We start from the raw sequence: 23,996 nt of genomic DNA, 5'->3' as shown, positions 1-23,996 counted from the left end.
TCTTCAGGCTTCTACATGGGCCCTGACCTGATGGTCCAGCAGAGAGTTATATATCTCAGCAGAACTTCATGAGGACTATAGAAAGGGGAAAATGGTCTTCCATCCAACCTGGACTTGGGGGTTACTCCTTTGTCATATATGTTCTTTCAGTTCAAGCCTACTTTCCTCTGGATCTCATATGTACACATGGAAGAGTGTGTCAGACTTTTGGGGGGAATATATTGTACCCATTGTTCTTACTATATCATCTCAGTAAATGTTTCCCCCTTAAATATCTAGTTAATTCTGCCTGGCTAATTGATATCAACTAGATAATCAATGGAGAATATACTGGTGGGGACTCATGAGAAAGAGTATGGGAAAACACCCAACCCCTAAGGGTTACTCCTAGCATTCTAAGGGGAGAAATATTTAGCTTACCTAGGGTCCTCACCTGCCAAAATGAGTGGGATCTAAGAAGTAGCCCTGGAAGAAATGCTACACACGAACACACGTACACACACGCGCACACACGCACACACACATGCACACACACACTTTTAATTTTTTTATCTATGTTCATATTACCCTCCCTCCCAAAGACAGGAGATGTTGTTCATTGTTTCTGTGTATTCCCATTGTCTAGCACAGTGCACCACTGACATGGCAGGGATTGTTAAAAAAATGCGTGTCAAATGAATGAGTTTCCTCAAAGGCAGCAATATAGAACTTGCGACATGTATCTCAAAATGGGGAGGGACGTACCATTACTGCTGTTATCATCCACCAGAATGATCTCCTTGAGTAGATGAGGAGGAGTCCGGTCAATAGCAGAGTGAATGGATCTCAGGATCACAGAGAGAGCCTCATTAACAAAGATAAAAACAATGCTGACCTCCGGGAGGCTATCAGGAAAGGAAAGATTCCGGCACCTGGAAATAGAAAACAGCCAGAGACTTAGCTCTGTGAGTCAGCCAACCTAGCCAACTGTATGCCCCAGCTCTGCTACCCTTGAAAAGAAGCACTATGTAAATGCTAGAAACACCATCATTTTTCATTGTACTGGATACAGCTGATAATGTTGCTGGACCCCCCAAACTGGACCACCAGAAGCCATGCCTGGGAGGAGGTAGAGCTAAGCCATTCAGCTCTTCCCTCCCTGGTGCCATGTTGACTCTTCTCCACTCCACACATTTTCCATCCTGACACAGTCCGTACCTCCATACTCTTTCCATACTTTGTTCTGACAACTGTGATTAATCAACACTAACATTCCCTTTGGAAAGGACATGTCACTGGCCTGTCCTATTATTCCACATGTCATCTCTGTGAGTGCCCCAAACAAAATGCCCTTCCTTTGGCCATCACTCCCTATATGTGTCTCTCCTTATTAGAAAGTAAGCTCCTTCTCTTTATGATATAATATTTGTAAAAAGCACTTAGCATTGTGTCTGGCACACAGTAGGTGCTATATACTTGCCCCTTCTTTCCTTCTTTGAGGACAGGAGCCATCTCACTTTTGCATTTATATACCCAAAAACTTATAGCAAGTACCTAAAATGTTTTTTCATTCATTCATTCATTCATTCATTCATTCATTCATTCATTCATTCATTCATTTATCATCTTTCAGGACCATATGACCCTCTGCTTCTAGTTAGAAAGTCCAACAGACTCAGAATAAAAACCAATCCACAGCCTATTAAAGGCAGCTAAGTCAACAACTTGGATTTTCAAGCAGGCTGCTTGCTGTGAATCCTTCCAAAACCAACAGGACACCCCCAAGGAAAACCGCTGGTTTCTACAAAATGGTAACCAAGTCCCATGGGGATTCAGGAAGGGCCTTCAGAGTACTGAGTCAAAAACAATGGATGTAAAGCAATCAGCCTCTGAGAGCTACCCAAATGCTGGACAGTTCATGGATCACTTGCATCATCTACGGCAGAAGTGTCAGACGTGAGGCCTGTAGTTTGGCCTGAACCAAATTGGGGAATATTTAACAAAATAAAGAAAAATATAATAAAACACAGTTAATGTTAATAAGTGATTATTGAAGTAAATATTTAGCCTGCATATGTATGATTGATATATGTAGTTTAGTGGCCTGCATTGCTGTTTGAGTTTGATACCACTGGTTAATAGCAGTGTCATCCTGCAGATCATGGAAATCTGTCTTTCTATCTCTGTCCTCTCACTCAAGCCACAGTCCTCCATGTCCTAGTGGGTGATCTGGCCACACTCAGCTGTTGGCAGGAAACTGGAGTCAAAATCATAGGACCATCAAGTTTGTTTTTGTTTGTTTGTTTTTAGCGAGGCAATTGGGGTTAAGTGACTTGCCCAGGGTCACACAGCTAGTAAGTGTTAAGTGTCTGAGGCTGGATTTGAACTCAGGTACTCTTGACTCCAGGGCTGGTGCTCTATCCACTGCACCACCTAGCTGCCCCAGGACCATCAAGTTTTAGAGCAGGAAACTGAAGCCCAGAGAGGACAAGAGGGGACTGGCCCAAAAGCCCAGAGTTAATTGTGTGTGTGTGTGTGTGTGTGTGTGTGTGTGTGTGTTTTGTTTGGTTTTTGCAGGGCAATGAGGGTTAAGTGACTTGCCCAGGGTCACACAGCTAGTACATGTCAAGTGTCTAGATTTGAACTTAGGTCCTTCTGAATCCAGGGCCGGTGCTTTATCCACTGTGTCACCTTGCTCCCCACCCCCGAGTTAATTATTGGCAGAGCTAGGACAACAATCCTGACTCCAGGCCTAGTGCTGTAACCAGTACACCACCTAGCTGAACTATCCAGAATGGGAGAGGCAGTAGTTCCACTGTGACCTGCCTTGGCTAGCACACCTGGAGCACCATTGTTTAGGTTTGGGCACCACATCTTAAGAAGTACATTGATAAGTTTATTCATAAGATGGAGCAAATTTGGAGTAAGGCAAAAAAGATTTTATAGCCTCAAAACCATGCCATTCAAATAACTGGGGATTACTAGCCTGGAGAAGAGAAGGCATTAAGTGTCTAGCACCCTTTAAGTTCCAATGGGGTTAATTAAGGTGAAAATGGTACAAGGGGGAGCTCTGACAGCTGTGTGAACATGCATCCCTCGCCATAGATTCAGGGAAGGCTGGTCATAAAACCAGTAGGGAGAAAAGTTTCTCAATTGACAAGGGTCTGGGCAAGTTGACGGAACAGGCTGGTTGGCACAGACTGGATTTAGAATTCACATATATCCATGAAGCTTTTGTGTGGGACCAAATTACATTCATGTTTATTGTCAAGTTCAACCTTTCATCTGTCAGTGGGCACTGAACTCTTGTAATCAGAAAGCCAGGCTTCACCCTTCATCCACCCTGCTCTGGAATGATGGGAATTTGTTTCTGTCTTTGACTCTATCTCCAGCCTTTGGCCTCTTTCAGCTAATTAGTTGGCTCACCCACTGCCTGGTACTGGCCCATATTTTCCACGTTCCACATCTCTATCTGGGCTGAAGTTCTTCTGTTACCCTTCCAACCCTCTCTTCTCCCAGAAGTATAGGATCAAGTCATACTGTGAACCCTTAGTTTGACCCCTCATTGAACCAGAGTCCTTTCCTGACCCCAGGTTAGGTCCTACAGAGGGACCACATGATAGCTGTGGTCCTATGGCATGGGGGTGTGTTCTACCTGCCCCATCCAGTGCAGGGGAGCCAAGCCACCCAATAGGACTGGGATGTCACTTTGTCATAAACACCAGGTCACATTAAAACTGAAAAACTAAGGGCCTAGTAGTCACTGTGCAGGAAGAGACTAAGAATAACAAGCTGCCTCCAAGTGGGAGTGAGTAATGGGACCAAGGCCCCTCAATAGTTCTCCTGCCAGGCCAAGGACGGAACCAGCCTGTTCCGTCAACTTGCCCAATTAAACTACTGTTTGACCAATGGCCTCAGAAATTCTACTCTGAGCATACCGAGGCAACCATTTATATACCACATGACAGAAGAGATAGACCACTGGGCACCATCTTTCCCGGCAAGTCACCTTGCTCACAAGGTGTTCCTGGAAGCTATTTATACTATCTTATTTTTTTCATTTGGGCCTACGTCAGAAACCATTAGGCCCTGGAAGTCAAAAGTCATGGGATCCTAGCAATTAGAAGTTAGTCAAAGGTCCTAGTAGCCTATTTCACAAAAGGGACAATCCTATGCTGAATTGTCTTCCTCCAAAAAGAGAACATACTCATGGTGAAACATAATAATGGAAGAACTTTTCTTGTGGGTAAAGTGCCCAAGGGAAATCAGTGACCCTCTTGGTCCCTCCAAAGGAGGTCAAAGGGTAACAAGTACAGCTCACTTTAGAAGAATCTCCTTGGGACCAATGTCTGCTTAAGTAGGTGAGATTAACAAACCGAAATCACTATCTCTGTGGTTACCAGGAATTTACAGAAACTTCTCTCATTCTATTTCTAGCAATTCTCCTCTCTCACCAAGGTGAGGGCACTGAGCCTTCTTTAAAATCAGTTTTTCTAGGAGACAGGCAGCATATGGGGATAGGATGGAGAAACATCTCCCTGACCTCCGACAAGTTCAAAAGAGGAATGGGCTTACTGTTCAGCCTCAGATTTGAAGGATGAATAATGAATGAGGAAAGGGAGTGGAAGGATGGAGAGGAAGAAGGCCTGCCTTAGTCTCCCAGTTAAATGTTTAAAGCCCTGAACCCAAGTGGGACAGGTACCATAATGGTTACAGTACTGGACTTGAAGTTCAGAAGATCTGGAGTCAGTGGAGGCTAGGTGGCGCAGTAGATAAAGCACCGGCCCTGGATTCAGGAGTTCCTGAGTTCAAATCCGGCCTTAGACACTTGACACTTACTCACTTACTGGCTGTGTGACCCTGGGCAAGTCACTTAACCCCCATTGCCCTGCAAAAAAAAAAAAAAGAAAAAGAAAAGAAAAAAGAAATATGGGATCACAAGGCATTCTCTATAGATGCTAATTAATTATTCCTAGGAATATTGGGATTGTTTGCACTCTCAGCCATGTCAGCTGAATAGAACAAGGTCTCCTCACTGATGATTGTCTTACAAAAAGGAATTAAAAGCACACATTTTGATGAGTCTAATTTCAACATAGGACATCAAAGACAAATCAAAATGAGGTTCAAAATAATGCAACACAAGTACAAGTTAAGAATTCTTGTTACTAAACTGTACTATTGTTAAACAATACTTAGGGTTTCTCTCTGTCTCTCTCTCTCAGTCGCTATCTCTCTGTCTCTCAGTCTGTCTGTCTTTGTCTCTGTCTCTCTGTCTCTCTCTCTGTATCTCTCTGTCTGTCTGTGTCTCTCTGTCTTTGTCCCTCTGTCTCTCTGTCTTTCTCTCTCTTTCTGTGTGTATGTTTCTCTCTGTCTCTGTCTCTGTCTCTGTCTCTGTCTCTCTGTCTCTCTGTCTCTCTCTCTCCCTCTCTCCCTCTCCCCCCTGCCTCCTGCCTCCTGTCTTCTGCCTTCTGCCTCCTGCTCTTCAATATGCGTCAGCACTCTAGAATATTTCCAGGTGCTTATGAGAGTTAAGGAATAAATTCCTCTACCTGCCAGGGAAAGCCCACATTTCGTTTATATTTATTGTTGAGGTTCTTACGAAAAGTCATTCTTGGCATGAAACTGACTCACCCCATACTGGAAGTATTCAACAGTTCTGTCTGAAAAGTAACTTCTCTAAGTCCTTGTTATTTTACAAGCTGGTGTCTCTTAATCTTCCATAATTTCTTGCCAGGGATTTGTAGAATCCAAACCTTTTCACTTTCTTTTTTCTAAATATATTAAAGCACATTAAACAGAACAGAACAGCTACCAAAAGAACTTAAGGAGGGTTTCTTTTCCCAGAGTCTGGATTTCAGACTTGTCATTGGACCCAGACTGTCCTCTTTAAAATAAAATTTTATATTAAATAAAAAAATTTCCATAAAATATTAGCATTTTCTCCCCATCTCTAACCCTCTTTCCTCTTATGAATAAAGCCCATTCTCTATTATTTTGTATATTATCCTGCCTTCATTGCAATCACATGGCCCTTTGAGAGCCAAAGTTCTGAACTTGAGCTTTCTCTTAGGAGTTTCTGAGTAAGGCTCAGTTCCCTCCAGTAGCCACATTATCTTCCCACCTCCAGTTCCACTGTGAAGGGTCAGAGACATTTATAGCTCTACTGCCTTCTCCCATCCATCAGTCCTTCTGCATCCAATTTATAATGCTGCAACAGGGAGAGAGTGGGGCATAGACAGTACCTTACCAATAGTTAGAATTGACAGAACAAAAGAAGTCATGTGGGTCTCACAAAAAAGGAGAATGGAATTGGGAAGTCAAATGTTCTAGATTTCATTCTTGGCTATAAGAATAGCTACATGGAGAAAGATACTGATAACCTTGACCATCACATGTATCCTCCTCCCCTTTGTTTTTTTGTTTGTTTGTTTGTTTTGGTTTGTTTTTTTGTGAGGCAATTGGAGTTAAGTGACTTGCCCAGGGTCACACAGCTAGTAAGTGTCGAGTGTCTGAGGCCGAATTTGAACTCAGGTCCTCCTGACTCCAGGGCCAGTGCTCTATCCACTGCACCACCTAGCTGCCCCCACCCCCTCCCCTTTGTGAGGAGAAGTCAATTAATTAATTAATAAACTTTTATTAGGAACCTGCTTACTATATGACAGGCACTGTGAAATGTCCCTCTATTCCAAGACCGTCACTCCCTGCTCAATTCTGGGAAGACACCCATTACCAAAGAGATGGAAACAGCAAGTTTATGGTCTTCATAAAACAAATGTTGCTACTTTGAATTAGGAAAGCAGGAGGAATACAGCATTCTGGAATCAAACTAGCTTACAACCTGCGTCCAAAGAGTATCCATAAACTAACTGATGAGTTAGAAAGTTTTCAATCCTCCTAATGCCAGCTTTCCCTTTCCTCAGGCTCTCCCACCATAATTAGTTTCTAAGGATAGCATTCTGGGAAATATATGCTGCTTGACTAATGCTTGCATAGAATCCTATCATAGGATGATAGATTTAAAATGATAAGGGAACTTACAGATCCGAATCCTCCCTTTTCTCTTCCAATATTTTAATATTTGTTGCAGTGCTGAGTGGGAAGGTTTTGATGAAAAAGGTATGTGGTGACATGGAAGTGATTGGGTAAAGGAGAGGATGCTGGTCCTGGGGAGAAAAGGTTTGAGAACCATTGCACAGTGTCATGGTCATAGCAGGTACTTAGTAAGTGTTTGTTAAATTTGGTGTAAACTCTTTAAATCTATGAGGCTGCCAGCTAGGTGACAAAAGAGATAGAGTGCTGGACTTGGAGTTAGGAAGACCTGAGTTTAGTCTAGCCTCAGACACGTACTAACTTGTGGCCCCGGAGAAGTCACTTGATCTCTGCCTGCCTCAATTTCCTCAATTATAAATGAGAAAAATAATAGCACCTACTTCCCACTGTTGATGTAAGGATCAAATGAGATAATCTTTGTAAAATAGCATACTGACTGGCACATAGTGGAACTTCCTTCTTTACTTTCTTCCTCCTTCCCTTCCTTCCACCCTTTCTTCCTTCTTCCCTCCCTCCCTTTCTTCCTTCCTTCCTTCTTCCTTCTCTCCCCCTCCTTCCTTCCTCCCTCCCTCCCCCCTTCCCCCTCTTCCTTCCTTCCTTCCTTCCTTCCTTCCTTCCTTCCTTCCTTCCTTCCTTCCTTCCTTCCTTCCTTCCTTCCTTCCTTCCTTCCTCCCTCATTCTCTCCCCTTCCTTCCTTCCTCCCTTTCTTCCTCTTCTCTCCCTCCCTCCCTTCCTTCTTCCTTCTCTCCCCTCCTTCCTGTCTCCCTTTCTTCCTCTTCTCTCCCTCCCTCCCTCCCTCCCTTCCTTCTTCCTTCTCTCCCCTCCTTCCTTCCTCCCTTTCTTCCTCCCTCCCTTTTTTCCTTTCTCATTCCTTTCTTCCTTCCTCCCTGCCTTCCTTCCTTTCTAGTCATCTAATTTTGAAGTGTCAAATATTCAGTCCTTTATCCGGAGTGTGGCCCAAACCAGATTAAAATGTAATTCTTATCTGATTGTATGTGTTGATGTATTCATAAAAAAGGAATACATAAACATGTGTGGTTTTCTAAATCAATATTTAGCCTCCAGGGATCTTTATATATTGTTTTGTGGCCCCATTTCTATTTGAGTTTGATACCAATGGTTTGGTCCCAGCCTCTTCGCTTTACAGATGAGGAAATTATGGTCCTGAGAGTTTGTGACTTGCCTGATCCCTATTTTACAGATGAAGACACTGAGGCCAAGAGAAATTAAATTGCTTTGAGTTATAGATTTTGAACTGGAAGAGACATTTTAGAGATGAGGAAACTGAGGCACAATTACATGATTTGGCCAGTATCCTGTAACTAGCAAGTGTCTGAAATAAGATTCAAACTCAGGTCTTCCTGACTCCAAATCCAATGTTCTGTCCATTTTGTCACCTAGTTGCTTCATATATTTGAACATTAAAAGATCTTACACTAAATTTACCTTTTTAAGTGCCTATTCTGTGCAAGACACCATGTCCCTCACATATCTCCTTCACCAACACTCTCCTTCTTGGCATTGTAGAAGATAATAAAATATCGAGAAAGAGAGAGAAACAAAGAGAAGGAGACCATGCCAAAGGTGGACAGACTTGGTCTTTGCATTTACATTCATCTCCACAACCACTACCGAGGAACAACTGATAGGAGTTCCCACACTCCAGTTGTCCAATCCCAGAATACTCTTCCTCAAAGCCCCAGGGAACTCTAGCTCTCCTGTTTTAAAAACAAACAAACAAAAAACCCTTTAAGGCCCCTCCCCCAAGTCATCAAATCTTAGAGTAGGAACCCTAGTCTACTTTGATCAGTGATGTCAAATGCAAATAAAAACCAAGGCCATGTACCTAAAGATCTCTGTGGCCAGATATTAACTTAGAAAACCACATATGGACATTGTTCTTGTTGTTGTTCAGTCACTTTAGTCAGGTTCAATTCTTTGTGACCTCATTTTCTTGGCAAAGATACTGGAGTGTTGGCCATTTCCTTTTCCAGCTCATTTTACAGATGAGGAAACTGAGGCAAACAGGGTGAAGTGGCTTACCCAGTCACACAGCTAATAAGTGTCTGAGGCCAGATTTCAACTCAGGAAAATGAGTCTTCTTGACTCCAGACTGGGCACTCTATCCACTGTACCACCGAGTTGTGCCCTAACACTATCTATGTTCTATTGTATTTTTATTTATTTTATTAAATATTTCAAAACTACACTTTAATCTGGTTCAAGTCACACTCAGAGTATTGACAGATTGAGTGCCCACCACAATTCAGTCTACTAGTTGACATTTGACACCTCTGAACTAATCCTCCTGAGCAAGAATGTCTTCAATAACACATAGACATATGGACATAACCTTAGCTTGCTAACAAATGGTGGTTGAAGACCTCTACCAGCCTTCTGAGGCAATCCATTTCAGAATCCTCTAATTGTTATCAAGGCTTTTAAGACATCAGACTTAAATCTGTCCTTGCAACTTTTACCCGTGGCTCTTGGTGCAGTCCTCTGGGATCAAAGAAAATACTTCTATTCCTTCACCTTCAGTCTTCTCTTCCCCAGGCTAAACATGCCAAGTTCCTTTAACCAATCCTCAAGAGGCACGAGCTCCAGGCCCTTTCTCTCTCTAGTTGCCCTCCCCTAGACTCTTTCCTACTGATCAATGTCCTTTCTAAAATATGATGCCCACAACTGAACCCGGTACACCAGAAGTGGTCTGACCAAGGCAGAATATAGGACAAAAGCAATCTCTCTGCCTTCTCTTAAAGACTGAGGCAGAGGTAGAAATCTGACTGACAACAGAAGTATAATTAGCACTTGGCTCTTTAAGCTTCTTTCAAAGCCAAACTGTAAAAGATTGATTTCTTACTCATTTCAAGAAGAGACACATTCTCCTGTAAAAATTAAACCATAAAAGTTCCCTTTTTACTTTTACTCTTGTTCAAAGTCTAACCATTTTCCACTAGAGATAAAAACAGACATTTCTGAGCAGGGAGTAATATGGCTGTCTAATAAGCTGGGAATTGATGGCTAAGATAAACTCAGCTTTATTGATCTCTATGCACATGAGGAGATGGGGGTGGGATGGGGGTGGAGGGAGGCAGAGCTGCAGTGCTGAGTAAGTCTCACAGTTAGACTCCCCCCAACCCCCCCGGGGATGATTCCAAGGAGTTTATAAAATACATTTATATAAGAAGCAGTTGCCCTATCACACTGGGGAAGTAAACTCCATGCTCTTTCTATTAGGAAATGGAAGCCTTTGGTCATATAGGATAATGGGCCAGGGCGAAAGCCAAATCTCATTTGATTCAGACTAAAAGCTCCATCTCAGACATAATCCATTGCATCTCTCTTTCTCTGCCACTGTGGTTTTCATGTCAGTGGCTATAGACAGGTAGCAGTCCAGTAATTGTTGTTTTCTGGGGGGATTAGGGAAAGAGGATTTCAAAGATGGGGATTGGGAAGAAAACTGGAGAGAAGCCAGTGAAGTAATGGGCTGCAGAACCAAGCCAAGAGTCGATGTGAAGAAACAGAAAGAGTAGCATCTTTTACAAAGGGTAGCCGGTCATTTGCCAACCCTGGACTCTATTGCTTCTGTAATCAGGAAGGGGAAAATTGTCAGAGGCTGAGGCCATCAATCCAAGAAGAGTGGCTCATTTGTTTGTCTTGGGAACTTGGGGGAGGGGAAACTTTGTGTCAAGTTGAATTCTGACCTTCAGGATGCAATGGGAATGCCACACCTATTCTGCATTGCCTCGGTTAAACCAGCCAACCTGCATGCCCATCAAAGGCAGCTAGGCTGCACAGTGCATAAAGCTCTGGCTTTGGAGTTGAGAAGACAATGAGTTCAAATTCAGCTTCAGCCACTGACCAGCTGTGTCACTTAGGTCAAGTCATGTAACCTCTGCCTGCCTCATTTGTCTCCACTGGAAAAACGGGGACAGTAACAGCACCTACCTCATAGGGTTGTTGTGAAGATCAGATAACATTTTATAAAGCACTTAGCACAGTGCCTGGTTTATAATAGGGCCTTAATTAATGCTCATTCCCTTCCCTCTCCCTCTCTTTGTGGTTCTTCTTCTGGGTTTTCCAGATTTTACCACTATTCCTTCACTGCCATCTCACCCTGAAAATTCCCTTAGTGCCTGGGGCTTCCTCACGCAGCAACCTCCCTCAGCCATATTGGCCCCCTTCTCCCATTGGTGAATTGCTTCCAGGGTCTCTCTTGTGAGGAGGTGCCCAGGCCAGTCTCATTCCCCTCCTAGCTCTGATGATGATTGTCTGGACTTTGGACTTCAACCCCTGCACTGATACCTTCCCTGCCCAGCCCAGCCCAGCCCTCACCCTCATGCTTTGTGGCTTGCTTTTGAGTGTTATCTTCCACCATTAGAAAGTAAGCTTATGGAGGGTAAGGACTGGTTTTCTTCTTATTTTCATTTGTATCCCCAGTGATTAGCATAGTATCTAGTGCACAGTAAGTGCTTAATATGCCTTGCCAAGGTTGGGAGCTAAGAAATTAGTGAACTAAAGGACTAATATGGGTACAGTACTAAAAACCTAACATTTAATAAAAAGGTTTTCTGATTGGCTAAGTAACAGCCTAAGATTGGAACAATGGATCCATGAGTTTGCCCCAGCATGATCCTATAAATGAATTCCCAAATCAGCAAGGGGGTGTTCTAGGAAAGAAGACTTTTTTTTTATTATTTAGGACTATGAAAAAAGCAGAACTAAGGGTGTGGCTCCTGATACAAGGAAAATTTTGGGCCAGACTAGCCTAGGGGTTGTCAGAAATCATGGGTGCTCCTCCATCTAGGAATAATATGATTTTTTTAAAAAGTGCATTTCTAATGACCTTAACTGGCTTTATAATTTGCAGATTCATATCTTTTTTCCTTTCCTGTACATTAATGAGGGAGTTCAACTTACCATGGTCTTAGGATAGGAGGCCCAAATGAAGTGCCTGAGGCACCCTCCCATATGGGCCCCCAGAAAAGCTACCTTAGATTTAAATCTGTGGGTCAGTACCCACTCAAAGCCATAGTTCATATACCCTAACCAATGTGTCTGCTTTGATCAGACAAAACACTAGTTAAAAGAAAAAGACATTTAAATAAATAGTTTAATAAATAAAATGCCAAGGAAAGATTCTCACATATATGGAGAGAATATACTCTCTTTCTTTCTTTTTGTTTTAAGTGGGGCAATGAGGGTTAAGTGACTTGCCCAGGGTCACACAGCTAGTAAGTGTCAAGTGTCTGAGGCCCAATTTGAACTCAGGTACTCCTGAATCCAGGGCTGGTACTTTATCCACTGAGCCACCTAGCTGCCCCGGAGAGGGAACAGTCTCTCACTGGTTATTATACCACCAGTGGGAGAGAACACACATGCAGATATCAAGTGTGACCAGAACACACAGGAGAGTGCATGGATGAATGACTTTAGGGCACGTGTAGCCGAGGAACATGTGTGGTAAAGACCCATGCACGGAGAACAAATACATAGGGACACATGCAGGCAGGATGCATCTATGACTAGGACAACTCACACCTCAGATACTTCAGGAATAGCAATGTACCCTGAGGATGTCATCACACTACTCTCTGCTGCTGTGTTGTATGTTATATCTATACCATACACAAGTTGAGTCATGTCTGTAGGGTAATCTCCCCTGTACTTGCAGTTGACAAGATGCCCTCTGGCTACCATCTGCTGGGCTTCACCTATTTAATTTTATTAAGGCCAATTAGCCTCTTCAAGACCATCTGTTGTTCTCAGCTACCACCTACTAGGATGCAGTGACTAAAATGCCTCTCCCTGGCAGAGAGGACTATAGTTCTTTTACTGAGTTAGTCAGAGGTCATCATATCTGGCCAGGTAGCCAGAAATAGCCAGAAGAATATCCTGGGCTATTATGTCCATTATTTGAATGTTTTCTCCTGGGGTTGACTTTAGCCCAGTGAAACTATTTGATTTGGGTGTTAGATACTTCCTTCTGAATCTTGTTAAAGCACTGATTATGTTCTGCAATTCCAAACCCATTTTTTGGGACTCTATCCAAAAAACCTACAGAAGTTATATATAAGCCCCAGACAATAAGATTCCTCTGTCTTCTAAGAATCTTCTTGATTGATATGTAAATTAATAATAATGATTTATATATTTATTTACATTTAAATATAAATATAAATTACATTTGTAAATTACAAATGTAATTTACATTTATATATAAATACACACACAAATCAATATGATATATACTTATATATTTAGTACTTTAGGGTTTGCAAATCACTTTTTACTTATTATATACAAGCACAAAAGCCAGTTGAAGCAGGCTGGGCTATTGGTTTCCACACATTCCACATTCTGCCTTTTGTGTGCACATCTGCTAGTAACTTGGGGCCAGCTAAAACTTCAGTGATTTCCCTAGAAAGATTAAGTGAGAAGACCTCACTCTGAGAATTCTCTTCTCACAGAGGGGTCCTCAGGCAACCACTCTGTGAACAATTTTCCCCAGGTTCCATCTAGGAGCAGTATTTACCTGTAGGTATCGAGCCTCTTTTTGGCACAAAAAGAGGTTGGAGAATGAATCATCTTTTGGCTTGGATTCAGAGTTCATAGCTACGGTTCCATATTTCTACTCTTCTGGTCTGCTTTGGATGATTTTCTAGACTCTGAACTTTTCCACTGTCTTAGGATCCTGACTCCAAATTTATTGCCCAGTAGAGCAGAGAATGGAATTCTGTTTCTATGATTTATCATGTATACTAAATATTTGTTTAAATTATTATTTTTTTGCAGGGCAATGAGGGTTAAGTGACTTGCCCAGGGTCACACAGCTAGTAAGTGTCAAGTGTCTGAGGCCAGATTTGAACTCAGGTCTTCCTGAATCCAGGGCCGGTGCTTTATCCACTGAGCCACCTAGCTGTCCCCTGTTTAAATTCTTAAACCTGGAATCTAGAAAAATGATTCAGAGGTGGTGGGGGAAGGTGTTGCATGATTTAGTGAAGGGAGTGCCAACCAGATGGGATAGAACCAGCAGAAAGGCTTGGAAAGGGTTTCCACTCTGTCATTTGCAGGACATGGCTGGCATCACCACCATTAAAAGATTTTTGAGAGCAAGAGAGCCCTGAAAACAAAATCTGATGGGAGAGCTCTCTTGGGGTTTTAACAAGAAGAGAAGGAAAGCCAGGAATAAGACTTTGTGTTGGGTGCCTCATTACTTAGTCAACTAGATTGAGCCTCCACTACACCAGACATGTCTCATCAAGGTGAGTATCCCCACATTTGTTCCAACATATGTCTCCTTGGCTCTACAAACTCTCTCTCCTTTGCCTACATATGCCCCATTCAATCTCACTCCTGTTCATTCTTCCTCATAAAGCCCCCTCTCTGTTATACTCCATAAGCCCTTCTCATCATAAGGTCCACCTTAAGATTCACTGCCTCCATGGATTTGCCCCTTATAATGATCTTCTCTCCCTCTCTGAATTTTTAGAGTATTTACATGCTACACTACCTAATTCAGCACTTGATTAAATGTTGTTCTCTAGCTGTTTCATGTAAACAAGTCAGCAGGGATCACTTCATCTACTTCTTTCATATTCCTCAGAGGCCTAACACAGTGTAGGAAAAGCTATAGATTTGTATTTTTATTATTGGTCTGGACCCGTGACTGCATCCTTCTTCCCATCTCTCCCATCTCCCTGTTCTCTCCACACATGCAATTACAACCTTAATTCAACCACACATCATCTCTCACCTAAACTATTATACTAGTACTGTAAATAGTCTTTTTGCCTCCAGTCTCTTTCTAATCTGTTCCATTCTCCACACAGACAACAAAGTGTTTCTCCTCAAGCACAACTAATTAATCAATTAAAAAAAAATTTTTTTAGGGGTGGAGCAATGAGGTTTAAGTGACTTGCCCAGGGTCACACAGCTAGTGTCAAGTGTCTGAGGCTGGCTTTGAACTCAGGTCCTCCTGAATCCAGGGCTGGTGCTCTATCCACTGTGCCACCTAGCTGCCCCCACAACCAATTAATCAACCAACAATTGTGTTTAAACTAGGTGGCAGAATGGATAGAACGCTGATCCTGGGGTGGAGAAGACTTGAGTTCAAATCCAGTTTCAGACATTTACTAACTGGGTGACCCTGGACAAGTTATTTAATTTCTGTCTTCCTCAGTTTCCTCAACTGTTAAATGGGGATAATAACAGTACCTACCTCAAATGAGATAACATTTGTAAAGCACTTAGCACACCGGCACACAGTAGGCACTTTATAAATACTCACTTCCTTCCTTCCCTGATAGACTATAAGACCCTCTCTCCTGCCCCTCTGTGTATCAGTAGTAGATACTCAGTTAAATAAGAGTATCTTTCATCTTCCTGGGCTGATTCAGTGATCACTTCTAATTGTGTACACAAGAGAGGTGGGGGTAGGGCTAGGTGTGCCTGTCTGAGCTCTGTGAACACTGGTGCTACCTTGTGAGTGAGATGTAGCATCAGATGCATCATTCAGGATGGGTCTGACCAGAAAATGAAGTGGGCTGGTCACGTAGTCAAAGGGAGGGATGAGAGATAGACAGCTAGAGCGCTGTGCTGCTCCCCATGAAATATTAAAAGACCCAGAGGCGGTCCTTTGGTGTACAGCACGGATGTTCTGTGGAAGATTTATGGGAGACACGAACAAGAAGAATCGGGAGTGGAGAGGTTATCTTCTGCCCAGCTGGAGGTGGTACCCCCATCCATGAGCCCACAGGTCAATGAAAATATTGAAGAATAAATCACTTTCATCTGGATGACGCCTTACAAGAACGTTCCCATACAGACCCCCTGTAAAGGAGGCAGGGGAGGGATTCTTGTCCCAATTTCAGATGTTATAGCAATAGCTACCATTTCTATGGCATTTAAAGATTTACAGAGTTTCACATCTATTATCTTGTTGTATCTTCACAAATCCTGGGAGGAAAATATAATTTTGTCCTTTTACAGGTAAGGAAACTGAGGCTTAAATAGCTAGGTTCTGAATAGTACAAATAATGAATTCCTGGAAGCGGTCACATTATTTGAGCTCATTCTGCACGTTTCCATTGGGCTGAAATCGTTGACTATGTTTTACATAATTATAGCTTCAAATAATGTGAAGTAAAAATACATTTGACCACTTCATGTGATTCATTATTCCCACTAATAGGACCTGGCTGAAATTTGTATCACATGAACTTTAATAGCTTCTCCTACAGAGATTATAGAAATTGTGGCAGTCACTTTAAGAGGCTTTGGTACCTGGCACGCAGACAATTTCTTTAGTTTTGATAGGAGCGGCTATTGAAGCAAGGGTTACATAATTAGAAGCACAGTGGGTAGAGAGCTGGACTTGGAGTCAGGAAGACCTGAGTTTAAATCCTGCCTTAGACACTGAGCGTGAACCAGATAATTGACTTAACCTCTCTCAGCCTCACTTTCCTCACTTTTAAAATGGAGATAATAGCAGTACCAACCTCAGAGGTTTGTTGTGAGAATAAAAAGTAGATAGTACTTGTAAAGCACTTTGCAACCCTTAGAGTGCTATATGAATACTAGCTTCTTCTTCTTCTTCTTCTTCTTCTTCTTCTTCTTCTTCTTCTTCTTCTTCTTCTTCTTCTTCTTCTTCTCCTTCTCCTTCTCCTTCTCCTTCTCCTCCTCCTCCTCCTCCTCCTCCTCTTCCTCCTCCTCTTCCATAATCACCACCACCACCATCATCATCAAAATCATAACCATTTTACAGGTGAGAACACAGGCTTGAAGAGGTGCCATATCTAATCTAGGGACACATAATGATTAATTAGAGGGTTCTGCTGACTTATTAGATTGTAAGCTTCTTGAGAGCAGAGACTGTCTTTTGCCTCCTTTCGTATCCCCATTGCTTAGCATAGTGCCTGCCATATAGTAGGTGCTTAATAACTGTTTATTGATTGATTAGATGGTTTTCCTGGGTCAGAACTTGGAGCAAAGGGTAAAAGTTGCAAATTTAGGGTCAATGTAAGGTTTGTTTGTTTGGTTGGTTTTTTTTTAAATCAAAAATTCCCTAACCCTTAGCGCTATCCCATAATGGAAGGTGCTGCCTCTGGAGGCAGGATGTTTTCGCTCACTGAATGGTTCAAGCAAAGGAATACTTTTGAGGGGTGGTTCTTGTTCAGGAGAGAGCTGCTCTATATGGTCTCTGATTCTGGGATTCCTATGCTAGTGTTCTCCCAACCTTGGCTCATGCCTCTGAATTATTAACAAGGCTTTCCCGTGGTCTAGAGCCCTTTTTGCTAGTCTGGTGAAATCTATAGATCCTTTCTCAGAAGCATGTTTTTAAGTGCATAAAATAAAGTGCATGGGATTAGAAAGGAAAGTAATTATATTGAGTTACCTAATTATTTGAAAAAAAAATTCCATGGACCCTGGGTTAAAAACTTCTTGCCCAAGCCTTATTTTTTGTAGCTGAAATCATAGAAGGCAATCATGGTGGGATAGTGGGAAAGAAAATGGGATCTGGGTATAAAAGGCCTGGGTCTAGCTCTTCGCTATGGTACTTATTTTCCATGTGACTTCAGGTAAATTGCTTCATCTTCCTAAAACTTAGTTTTCTTATCTATAAAATGAGGCCATTGGATTCAATGATCCCAAGGTTCTCTTAGTTCTATGCTTTAGGTCTGTGATCTCTTTCAGGGATAGAATAGGGTGGAGGGGAGGGTCTCAGAGGTCACCTCACAAAAGATGCCATAGGGGACTGGCTTTCCCAGCATCCTATTCCCTCTTCAGGTGAAGGGACCATCCCTTCCCTCCCCCCACCACTGAAAGCAGCCACCAGTGGGTTTTATCTTTAGAGAGGGATGCAGTTAGAGCTGCCTCCATCGCCTCCCCCCATGATGTCAAAAGTCTTCTCTGCTCAAAGGCTGCCGGGATATTATCTTTAAAAAGACAAAACAATGGTTGGAAAGTCCTTTCAGGAGAGGAGGCTCACAGTGGCCCCATTCTGTCAGAGCACAGAGATGGCCAGGCGGGTCAGCTTGTCTGCACAGAGGCAGGAGCCACGCGAAGGACCCTGGTGACAGAGAAGTCGTTAATATGATTTCCATGGCAACAGGTTTGCTCTGAGTAGGGGTGAGGGAAGCTCTGGTGGAGCCCCCTCAACTCTTGGTGGACCGATTTGAAGGTTTAGGCTGGATTGAGACTTTCCAGCAAGGCTCCTAATTGAGGATAACAACACCTGCCTGGGAGGTCGAAATCTCCCATCTCTGCCTGTTTTCTCTGTGATGTTGTGAATGCCACTGAGAGCCCAATGGTGCTCTTTAGAGCATCCTCTGCAAAGCCTGTAACCGTAGCCAGCATCCTGTGCTTGCGGCTGGCTCAGGGTCCAAGGCCATGAGAACGAGCAGGTTCCCCCAATACCCCCGAACTACAATGACCCCGACCAGCCATAGATCCCTGAGTGGGAGGGCCAACTCCTCAGCCCCAGAGGTCACCTCACAAAAGATGCCAAGGTAGGGGAGGGCTGGCTTCTTCAGCATCCTAATTCCTCCTCAGGTGATGGCACCATCACATCTCTTCTTTCTCTCCTCCTTCCCACTATTATTCCCCCTTTCCATTCTGCATCTGTTATTTGTTTGCTGCTGTTGTTTTACTTCCAAAGGACACCCGACCTTTGGCAGAGAGCTGCGTGTCAGCTGTGCTGGGACTTTGGAGCCGAAGAACAAGAGAAAAGAGAACCCAGGAACTTCATAAGCAGTCCCCGAACAACCGGGAGCAGCTGGTGAGATGGAAACAACTGACAAGACCATGGGGAGAACTCTATGCTCCTCTTACTGAGCATTGTCTGTCTCCTCAGAAGTCTGGGGCATGGTTCACAACATTTTACATGGGGGAAGGAGGGGAATAAGCATTTATCTAGAGCTTACTATGGGCCAGGGACTGTGCTATGTGCTTTTTACAAATATATCATTGGATCCTCGCAACAACTCTGAAAGGGAGGTGCAATTATTGTGCCTATTTTAACAAGAAGGATAATAACAACAGCTAACATTTGTAGGGCACTTACTATGTGTCAGGCACTAATCTAAGCATATCACACTTATCATCCCACTGGATCATCACAACATCCCTAAAAGGTGGGTACAATTGTTAATCCCATTAAAAAGTCATAGTTAGGGGCAGCTAGATGGCACAGTGGATAGATCACCGGCCCTGGAGTCAGGAGTACCTGAGTTCAAATCCGGCCTCAGACCCTTGACACTTACTAGCTGTGTGACCCTGGGCAAGTCACTTAACCCCAATTGCCTCACTAAAAGAAAAAGAGAAAAAGAAAAAAAGTCATAGTTAACAATAGCCAACATAAATAATAAGAGCTAACATATATAACGCTTACTCTGTGCTAGACATTGTGCTAAGTGCTTTACAATGATCTTATTGGATCCTCCCAACAACCCTGATGAGTTGTCTCATCATCCCCATTTTATAAGTGAGGAAACTGAGACAAACAGAGGTGCCGTGACACTTCCAGGGTCACACAGAGGTGCAGAGGTCAGATTTGAGTTCAGATCTTCTTGGCTCCATGCCCAGCACTCTAATCTGAGCTGCACCCCTCATTAGCCCACTCCTCAGCCCTCTGAGAGACTGTCCCTCATGATCCACTTCCTAATTGGTCCCTGTGTGCAGCAACATGGGGCACATCTTTAGATCTGCCCATCGATGCACGTCCCTTCCATCCCTTGAAGAACATCAAACAGATTCAGAAAGAAAACCAAAAACCAAAAAAACTGAAGCAACTCATATACTCCTCACTATTAGAGACAGGTGGGGGCAGCTAGGTGGTTCAGTGGATAGAGGGCCGACCTGAAATCAGGAAGACCCCAGCTGAAATCCAGCTGCAGACACTTATGAGTCGTGTGATCCTGGGAAAGTCACTTCCCCTCTGTCTGCCTCAGTTTCCTCATCTATAAAGTGGCGATACTAGTACCTACTGTCAACATTTTGTGAGGATAAAATGAGATGAGTATGAGTAAAGTACTTCGCAAACCTTAAAGCATTTTATAAATGCTAGGTATTAATAGTATTGTATGTTGGTTTCTAGTTCATTTTAGAAGGAATATCTGTATTACGATGTAGCTTCCATGCATTTGGCTAAGCTGGAGAGAAATGGGGAAGGGAGAGGGAGAGGGGCAGTTCTTTGCAACCACCATAAAATGAGCCAGCCTCCCTGCCTCAGGCTGATTCTCAGAATGAAGAAAATAGCCATTGTCACATTTGCACACTCCCACCTCTTGCGGTGTCCTGACACTACCCTGATTGGGTCACTCCCCCTTCCTCCTTTCCCTCACATCCTGGGTTACACCCCCTAAACTTAGGTTGCATTTTCCTCCCTAGTCCCTTGTTTCCTGACATCTTGCTGGATGTTTAATTTCTGGCTTTGAACTTGGCCACTTGATCTACTGATTCCATAACTTTGGCATTATATAGGGATTAGCACGTTGGTTTTATCTAACCCCACCCCACCTCCTGTTGATTCTCTTACACCCCATGGATTTAGTTTGAGACAAGGGTCTGTTAATCTCTCACTAATCTCCAGCCCAGGCTCATCCACTCTCTGCACCCTGTAGGGACCAAAATGACACATACAGCAGTGAGGAACAGAAGTGTTTCCAAAGAATGGTGACAAATACCGCCAGCAGAGTCAAAACCAAGGATGCTCAACGTGGTGAAGAGGACACTGGGGATGGGGGCGGGGAGAGGCTATTACAGGGGTTGCTAAATATCTATGGGCTGTCATTTGTAAGAGAGATTAGCCTTTTAAAATTTTTTCCCTTGGAGATTCTGCATAGTATATTGGGTAGGACACTGGTCAATTACAAAGCCTTTAGTAGGTATTTACTGTTCAGTCCCTTAAGAGGATCACATTCTGGGTTCAAATCTGGCTTCAGACACTTATTAGCTGTGTGACCCTAGGTCAATGACTTCATTGAATCACTTTGTGCCTCAGTTTCCTCATCTGTCAAATTAAGAGGTGAGATGTAAAGCTCCCTCTAGCTCTAAATGCATGATGTATAATCCTATGGTTTTCCTGCTGGGCCACAGAGGTCAGAACTAGAAATAATGAGGTGGAAATTAGGATGAGAGATTTCACTTCAATATAAAGAAGAACTTGGCAAATTAGAGTTGTCTCCAAATGAAAAAGGGGCAGCTTCGTAAGGTCATGGGAGGTATTCAAGCAACAGACCTGATGATCACTTATCAGAAAAGTTATAGAACAGATTCCTGCTTAGGTACCATCTTAGCTAAAGAACCCTTTTATTTCCTCTCTGCTCCAAGACTGTCATTCCCAGTTACCCCCTACTTGAACTAAGAAAAATTATTTCAAATGAAGTCATTATAAGATATTTATAAGACATGCAGCCCTTCACTTTTGGTTTTGTGATTTTGATAAGCTCTACTTCCTTCGGCAAGGTGAATCTCTAGTGGTCCCCACTGGTTCTCTGAACTCAAGCATCTTTCTGCACACAAACTGTAACATATGATAGTCATATGTAAGATGAGATGTGAACTTCCATGTGTATGATGCTCTCTGGGGGCATGCAGAGGTACAGATTTCTGTTAAACCAAGAAATAAGAAGGACCTACTTCCAACCAGCTCTGCTGCATCAATGCAGAATCTTTTAATTTTTAATAGCACCTCCCTGGGGACATACCTCCCATTTCTCAGGCAAACCCAGCGTTCCGCCAAATAAAGGAAGGCAGAATCAGTTCTGCTGAGGAGAGCCTACTTAGGACCTGTTGACTGATTCCTGAATTCTCTGGGGGCGTTGGGAAAGAGCAATCCCAGAAAGCACTGCTGTGTCTACCACCAACTCTTAGTCATTCTCCATTTGCAAAAAGGGTTGGGCCCAATCACCTCTTGCCTGGGCTCTTACAACAATCTCCTAATTGTTCTCTCCCAAATCCAATCCATTCTCCATCAGGCAACCCAAGTGATTTTCCTAAAATATAAGTTTGACCCTAATACTCCCCTGCTCCCTAAACTTCAGTGACTCTTTGTGAGCTGCAGCATCCAGTGCAAAAATCCCCTATTTGACCTTTGACATCCTCCACAACCTGGCTCCAACTACCTCCCAAAGCCATTGTACATTTACTTCCCTTCACATCCTCAGTAGGGCAAACAGGTCATCTGGCTGCTCACCACCCAGGACATGCCATGGGCCACTTCCGATGTTTTTATTCAGGCTGTGCCTCACTCCTGGAATGCAACCTCTCCTCATTTCTGTCTGTAGGAATCCCCTTCAAGGTTCACCTCAAACTTTGCCTTTCATATGAAAGGTCTGAGGGCTTTAATAAACTCCCTCTAGCTAATAGTGCCTACATCATTACATATTTATGTATTGATATTTTACGTTCTTATATTGTCTCTTCTATGGGCAGCTAGGTGGCCAATGGATGGAGTGCCGGGCCTGGAGTCAGGAAGACTCATCTTCCTAAGTTCAAATCTGGCCTCAGACACTTCCTAGCTGTGTGACCCTGGGCAAGTCACTTCACCCTGTTTGCCTCAGTTTCCTTATCTGTCAAATGAGCTGGAGAAGGGAATGGCAAAACATCCCAGTATCTTTGCCAAGAAAACCCCAAATGGGGTCGTGAAAGTCAGACACATGGTTATTGCTTGTGAAATGTGGCTCCCTCAGTTTTAATTTCAAGCATTATGGGAAGCATGGTGAGCACCTATCTAGCATCACACAGAGGCTAGGGAATCTTAATAATAATAATAACAATAACAATAGTAATAAAATAGTTGCATCAACAACAACAACAATAATATTTGTTTCTGTACTTCTGGGATTTAGGATGTCACCAGTTGGGGCAAGATGCCGTCTTCCAACCGCACAGATCACAAATCCCCTCCATACCTCAGGAAATGCCATGGCTGGTGGGAATTCCTTGCCTGGCAGCCAGCCTTCCAGAAGTGAGTTTCTCTGTACCTGGCTTTCAAAGCTTGGTAGAACATGACAAAGCTTGCATTCCATTGGCAGAATTTTCAAGGACTCAAGGTCAACTCCACACCATGATGAGCAATCAGAATAGGACATTAGTGGAGCAGGAATAATAATTATAGCTGACATTACATTGGTGTTTAAAGGCAAAGAAACGGCTTTATAATCTTTTTTTAGGCATAAGGGTGGGAAAGGTGGTAGGGAAATCCAAAAGTATGATTTCATCGGCATAAGGAAGAAATTCCCTCTACCAAATGCAAATAAACAGTAGTTAATAATTATTTTTGCTAGCATATGTAGGTTTGCCAGGCATTTTACATTTCATTTGATCCTCACAACATCTCTGGTAAGTATTATCTCCCATTTTACACATGAGGAAACTGAGGCAGACAGAAGGTAAGTCACTTTCCCAGGGTCATAAAACTAGTATGCGTCTGAGGCTAGATTTGAACTCAGGTCCTCCTGAGTTCACTGCTTTACCTAGTTGCCTATATACCTGACAGAGATTAGATGCTCAGTATACTGAAGTAAACAGATTTTTTTCCAAGAAGAACTGTATGGATAAATTGGAGGTAATCTCAGAGGGAAGGCACTAAGATTAAGGAGTAACAGAGAAGGCTTCTTGTAGAAGGTATGATTTTAGTGAGGACTTGAAGGAAGTGAGGGAATATAGCAGGCAGAGCTGAAGATGGAGAGAATTCCAGGTAAGGGCAACAGCCAATGAAAATGCAAAGGGTAGGGAGAGGAAGTATCTTTTTCAAGGGACAGCAAGGAGACCAGTTGACACTGAACTGAAGAGCTTGGGGAGGAGAGTAAGGAGTAAATAAGGAGGGACCAGGTTACAAAGGGCTTTATAAGCCAAATTGGATATTACATTTGATCTTGGATATAATAGAGAGCCACTGAAATTTTTTAAATGGTGTGTGTGTGTGTGTGTGTGTGTGTGTGTGTGTATGCGTGCGC

The 23,996-nt window shown here is 43.0% G+C and overlaps 1 protein-coding gene across 1 annotated transcript in view; it reads right to left on the bottom strand.

Annotated features, from left to right (window-relative positions):
• Nucleotides 1–23,996, bottom strand: part of GALNT18 (polypeptide N-acetylgalactosaminyltransferase 18) — a 475,154-nt gene that overhangs the window by 218,940 nt on the left and 232,218 nt on the right. Inside the window, 1 exon segment of the mRNA XM_043969506.1 lies at nucleotides 745–911. Within this exon segment, the coding sequence (XP_043825441.1) occupies nucleotides 745–911 (167 nt within the window).

The sequence above is a fragment of the Dromiciops gliroides genome, chromosome 6, assembly GCF_019393635.1.
Source record: "Dromiciops gliroides isolate mDroGli1 chromosome 6, mDroGli1.pri, whole genome shotgun sequence".
NCBI classification, from domain to species: Eukaryota; Metazoa; Chordata; class Mammalia; order Microbiotheria; family Microbiotheriidae; genus Dromiciops; species Dromiciops gliroides.
The sequence above is the reverse complement of the archived record's forward strand: the minus strand, read 5'-3'. Positions and strand labels throughout refer to the sequence as shown.